This window comes from Lagenorhynchus albirostris, chromosome X (assembly GCF_949774975.1).
Source record: "Lagenorhynchus albirostris chromosome X, mLagAlb1.1, whole genome shotgun sequence".
Lineage (NCBI taxonomy): Eukaryota > Metazoa > Chordata > Mammalia > Artiodactyla > Delphinidae > Lagenorhynchus > Lagenorhynchus albirostris.
Window position 1 is genome coordinate 115,108,892 of NC_083116.1, and position 6,118 is coordinate 115,115,009.

The following is a 6,118-nucleotide window of genomic DNA, read 5'->3' on the forward strand; positions in this document are numbered from 1 at the left end:
GATGTGTTAATTAACTTGATTGTGAATACTCTTTCACAATATATACATAGTATACAAGTATCAAGTCACATTGTACACTTTAAATATATTACAATTTTATCCATCAATTATACCTTGGTAAAGCTGAAAAAAATACCAATAGGATCACAACAATCACAGCATTCCCCTGCTTAAAACCTTTCAATGACTTCCTATTGATCCCAGAATGAAGTCCAAACTCCCTTAGCTCATGAGCATTTTCCTTCTGGATCAGGCCCTTGCTTACCTCTTTTCTACCTTATTTGTATGCTGCACTCGTGCCGCATCCAATTATGGGCATGTTCTCTTATGATTTGCCCATTGAGATTTCCTCCCTCTGAGATCCTTCTTTGCTCCCTTCTCTGTCTGGCTAATGCTTATTTGATCTTTAAGACATGACTCAAGCATCACCTCTTACTGGAAGCCTTCCATGATCCCTCCCATCCACAGACTGAGACAGGTACTCACCTCTGTACCACTGCAGAAACCTCTGCTTACATCTGACCCTATGTCAGAGCCTCTCCCTCATCATACCTCGAGATCTTTGAGTGCAGAGTCTGTTTCTCACCTCAGTGTTCCCAGTGTCTAGCATCCTTCCTGGATCTGAAAGACTAATCAAATTCTTTTGGGAAACAGATAAAGTGCCCTTGAAAATAGAGATTCCATACAAGCTACTGTATATAAAATAGATAAACAACAAGCTCCTACTGTATAGCACAGGGAACTAGATTCAATACCCTGTAATAAACCATAATGGAAAAGAATATGAAAAAGAATATGTACATGTACCCATAACTGAATCACTTTTCCATACACCTGAAACTAATACAATATTGTAAATCAACTATACTTCAGTTAAAAAAAAGAAAATAGAGATTCCATATTGCATGAGGTTTTTAAAAACATGTAGTGAAGGATAGCATTGAGAAAACTACTCAAATAAACCTGTAACTCAAGAAATAGAGCAGTTTCAGCTACCCAGAACACCCTCATCATGCCCCCTTTCAGGCATTATTGCCCCAAGATAAGCACTATCCCGCCACTATAAATTAGTTTTGCCTGTTTTTTACTTTAAATGAATGGAAACATACAATATGTACTCTTTTGTGTCTGGTTTCTTTCACTCAACATTTTGTTTATGAGATCCAGCACAACAATGTTGTGTCTAATTGTAATTTGTTCATTCTCATTTCTGCATAGTATTCCATTGTGTAAACATACCACAGTATATTTATCCAACTATCATCAGGCAGTATTTGCACAGTTTTCGATTTGGGGCTTTTACAGAGTGCTGCGATCCATATTCAGGTTTTAGAGTTCTGTTAGTCACTTATTTATTTTGTTGGTAAAATTACTTTTCCCAAGAAATGCCTTCAGCAATGTCCTTAATTCCAAACTAATCTGCACATTCTTTTACTTGAGTTAATTAGAGCTGGATCAGTGAGGTCAAAAATGGCAGATCAATTATCAAAGAGCTGGTGAGTAAAATCAACCTCCTAGGACAAACATAGCTTAAAAGCTTAAGCAAACAAGCACAATTTTCTACCCCAAACATTCTAACATGCAGTTTCCTGTCATAAACATTCATAGTCTCAGGGTTACAAGTCAACAGTCTTTAGAGTTACTAAAACTAACCTTGCAAGATTATAGAAATGCTCTTTGCCCCTTTTCGGTAAACAGCCTTAGAAAGTCAACTTTATAATGACCATATATAGAAGTAAAGATTTAGCTTAAATGTTGTGAAAACTTGTAGGTAAATATTTGCTTATCTTCTCCCTTATCTGTCTAAGCAAAGGGTAATGGTTAATCCAGTGTTTCGAACTGTCAAAAATGCTTGTGTCACGTCTTAACCTTTCTCCCCATGTTTTTTCATATCCTCCTATTTGAAACTCCTATTTGATTTCAATGTTTATCTCAGTTGAGCTTGAATCATAGATACTCAGGACTTGTTTTATTATTTTCCATAATGGTGTATATATAAATTTATCTGATAATAATTACTCAGTTTCACTGAATTGAACTGAATTAAATAATGTTTTAGAAAATAGTTAAGACGCCCACCAGGTGTTCTGACGGTTTCATTGCATTGCCTCTTTTCAGAGATGTATACTAGGAAAAGGTGGTATGGTTAATAATGATCGACTGTTAAATTAAGGTGAAGTCAAACATGACCTTGAGATATCTTGAGCAAGAACCTAATATAGAAGAGAGAGAGAAGAAAGGTATGGAAAATACCAGGAGTGTTTCTTTAACACATTGAGTTAGGGTGGCTAGACAAGCCATCATCAGTCATAAGCAAAGTGGGAAAATTAGCAGATCTGAGAAACAGTGAAAGGATCCCAAGTTAAAACAGGGAAAAGCGGAAAGATCTCTAAGGATAGGAACATATTAAAAGCAAGTAAGTAAACATTTCTGCAATACACGTGTGTGGAGGGGAGACAGGAATCTGTGAAAAGATTTTCTCTCAAAAAAACTTACAGCAAATCGGTAGAGAGCTAAAGGCCCGGACGGAGCTTGTTGGATGTCCCAGATGTAAACCCTGAGAGGAGAATTCACGTGAAAGTGATTTATTAGTAGGCGTTCCCAAGCAGGCGAGTGGGAAGCGGGTGTGGGAAGGAAGGAGGCCAAGCAAGAGTGCAGCAGCCCGCAAGCCCACAGAGGGTAACTTGGGCTCAGTCCTGAGGGAGCTCCGCGGACAGTGGAGGTCACACCTCAGAGCTGTCCCCATCGGGAGCACAGGGACTGGAGTTGCTCCTCCTGGCCTGTCAGTCAGTGGTCAAGGGCTACCCTGGGGGGCACCCCCAGCTCTCTTTGCCCAGGCAAAACCAGATTAAAACTGGGGCAACAGCTCCAAAATCGATAGAGCAAGTAGGATCGGAGAGTGAGACATGAGATGCTCTATGGCTTTGTCCGGGCCGCTCTGGACATCCGGGGAAGGCAAACCAATCTGAACACTTCCCTGGGGCGCAGCGACCTGGAGCTGAGAGAGAGAAACGCTTTGCCCTCGGCTGTGGAGTTGTGATAAGGTAAGCTGGAGCGTCAGTCACCCATGATGCGGATCATTGAGAGAGTGAAGGGACACCAGATTGAGTGGCAGCGGAACCGTCAAGGGAGCCCTGAGGGCATTCGAGTCCTTAGTTCGATTATTCCTCCCTTTTGCTGTGGTTTGGATTCAGAAATCGATTCTCCTCTTCACTTTATTCTTCAAATATTTATGGAGCTCCTACTATATACCAAGCAGTGCTCAACGGCTGAGGCTGTGGATGTGAACAGAAAAGATAAAAGCCCTCTGCCCTCATAGAACTTACAGTCTAGTGGACAGAAAGCCAACTATATGTGTGAATTGTGAATTAGTTGTTTCCCCCACTAGACTGTAAGCTTCATTTTATATATATATATATGTATATGTATATGACAATGTCCTATTGGGACAAGTGCTATGAAGAAAAAAAGCCAGTCAGAGCAAGCGGATAGAGTGAAGAGGGAGGTGGTTATTTGGAATAGGGAGGCCTTTCTGCAAAGAGATATTTGAGCAGAGACCTGAGTACAGTGAGGGTGTGAACTAGGCAAGGATGTGGGCAGGAGGTGAGTTTCTGTCGACTGCAACCAAGAGAGTCTTGAAAGTCTTTCTGACGATTTTGAAACATGGTGGTTCGTGGGATTGTATTTGCGCAGACCTGCCGTGGTCCCCAGGGCTAAGGGGGGTGTGCGTGTTCCTTCTGTGTCCAGTCTTGCCAAGGCAGCTCTAAGCAGGAGTTGGGGGCCTTTGCTGGGCGCTTTGCCTTGCTACTCAGGGCTGAGTGTTTACAGGGCCGTGGCTGACGCCACCCGCTGAGACGTGACGGTCTAGGAGATTTTCCTTTATGGTCATTTGGATTACAATGTTGGAACTTTTCTTTCCTAGTTCAGTTGTAAAATCAGCTTTTTAAATCTGCTTATGTGCCCTCTTACAACATCAGACTTCCTGGTTCAAGGGTGTGTTCTTTCTGTTTTGGTTTAAATCATGTTTATTAAGGTATCATTGGCATACAGTAAAAAATCACCCATTTTAGGTGTACAGTTCTCTGAATTTTGACAAATACACACAGTTGTGTTACATGTACCACAATCATGATACACAACATTTCCATTGAAGCCGAATCTAGCCTCTCTATCCCGACACTGAATTAAATCTCAGAGACAGAGTTTTGGGTGAAGTAGAGAATAGCTTTATTGTTTTGCCAGGCAAAGGGGGCCACAGGTGGCTAATGCCCTCAAAACTGTGCGTCCCAACGTGGAGGGGGTAGTGAGAAATTTTATAGTAATGGTTCAAGGAGAATGTGATGAGCTCGTGGACATTCTTCTGATTGGCTGGTGGGGAGGTAAGTGGGCGTCAGCATCATCCACCTTCTGGTTCCAACTAGTCTGGGGTCTACGTGCTGCTGGGCAGCATAGGCAGCATACTGTAATTAACCGTTAACTTCTTCCACCTGGTGAGGGCTTCAGTATCTGCAGAGCAGCTCAAAGATACTGTTACAGTGTGTGTGTATCCCTTGGGGGGAACCAGGACCCAGCCCCAAAATTACACTATTGTTTCTCTTGACTGTTCCTCCCTTGTCTCTGTATCCCCTCCCTTCCCTAATTAGCATCTGTTTGAACCTGCTCCTCCGCACTCAGGGAAGGTCGTGGAGGCTGAATGAAGCCGGTTTCCTGTAATCAAGGAATGGGGGACACAGAAAGGCTTTTGTGCCCAGGAGCCCCACAGGGTCCTGCTGCGCATCACTGTCACCCCAAGGATGTGTCCTGGAGAACACCTTAGGTCCTTTTTCTTCTCTCTCTCTTTGCTGAGAAGTTGGGGATACAAAGATACACAAGCATGGAAAATAAAGTTAATACTTGAAAACTGAAACTGAATATTTGGGAGTTAAGCTACAGCAGATAAACTATTATGTAATCTTTACTAAACATGTTTTTATATTAATTGAGCTGTTTCTTCTAGATACGTAAACAAAATAGTTAATATGTGAAGATTATAATCTTCACCTGGACATTTGAATTGTAGAGGATTGACTGTTTTTGTGTTTTTTTTTGCCGGCTCCTTGGAGTTTATTTTCCACTTGGTGCAAGGCACAGGGTTTTGGGGTGTCAGGAAGGCTCTTGTGTGGCTTGGATAGTAAGGAGTGGGGTCCTCTCAACTTCCTTTTTGGTGTTTTGCTGTTTTAATATTAAAAAACAACTGCTTCCGCTGGCTGCAGCCCGCTTAGTGTCGGGAGGGAAGGGGGGGCTCTGATGAGCTTAGTGCCTTGGAAGGAAGCCTGGCAGCTGTTGGGGGCCACTCAGGACGGGGGCCTACAGTTGGTTTTGCCAGGCTGCTGCTTCCCCACGGCTTCCCGAGCCAGGTCATAGGTGATCGTGCTGGCGGAGGCCTGGGCAGATTCCGAGTGCTCTGAGGACGCAAACACTGTGGCCATGAACGGGAGAGTGGAGTTCCTGAAAAAGAAGCTAGCCCACCCGTGTCCTGGGTGGGCTTTGGGGAGAGCGGGCTGGTGGGGGATGGCTTCCCCAGGGCACTCGGCACTTCCGCAGGAGCTGTTACTGGAAGTGGCACCCAGGCGGCGCCGGTAGTAGTCGTGGGTGGCCACGAGTGGGCCGCTGGAGGGCATGGCTGCCATGCTTTTGCCTGTGGGCTGGGAGAAGCCTCGGCGACGACCCCTCGCGGGACTGGGAGCGCGATCACGGGCGGCGGGGACCAGGGCGCTAGGCCACGGAGCCCATCTGCGCAGGAGACCGCGGGTGGCCGTTCCACCGACAAAGTTTATCATATAATAATGTGAACATGTATGCTTTAAGAATAATTCAACTGTTTCTTCTTGGTAAGAAACTACTATTTAGTGGAAGTGGGATATTCCTTCAAGAATCATCTTGGTTCCAGTGCGTTCAAGACACTCGCGTTCAGATGAGCTGTGGATGTGCTTGTTCCTTCCCTTATCCCCACTCCCTCTCGCACCCTTGATCAGTGCCCTTCACCAACTCTCCAGGGATATCTTTCTTCCGTTTTCAACAAGCCAGTTCTCCTCTATCTGGGGGGGAAATCGTTTAATTCTTCTCAAATATAGCTGGG

The 6,118-nt window shown here is 44.1% G+C and overlaps 1 protein-coding gene across 1 annotated transcript; it reads right to left on the reverse strand.

The window, feature by feature from the left end:
* Positions 1 to 5,333: 5,333 nt before the first annotated feature.
* On the reverse strand, positions 5,334 to 5,738 carry LOC132513846 (pancreatic progenitor cell differentiation and proliferation factor-like). The gene has a single exon (XM_060138451.1). It carries the CDS (start codon positions 5,667 to 5,669, stop codon positions 5,334 to 5,336), a length of 336 nt encoding a protein of 111 aa, XP_059994434.1. The 5' UTR covers positions 5,670 to 5,738.
* Between the last annotated feature and the right edge of the window lie 380 nt (positions 5,739 to 6,118).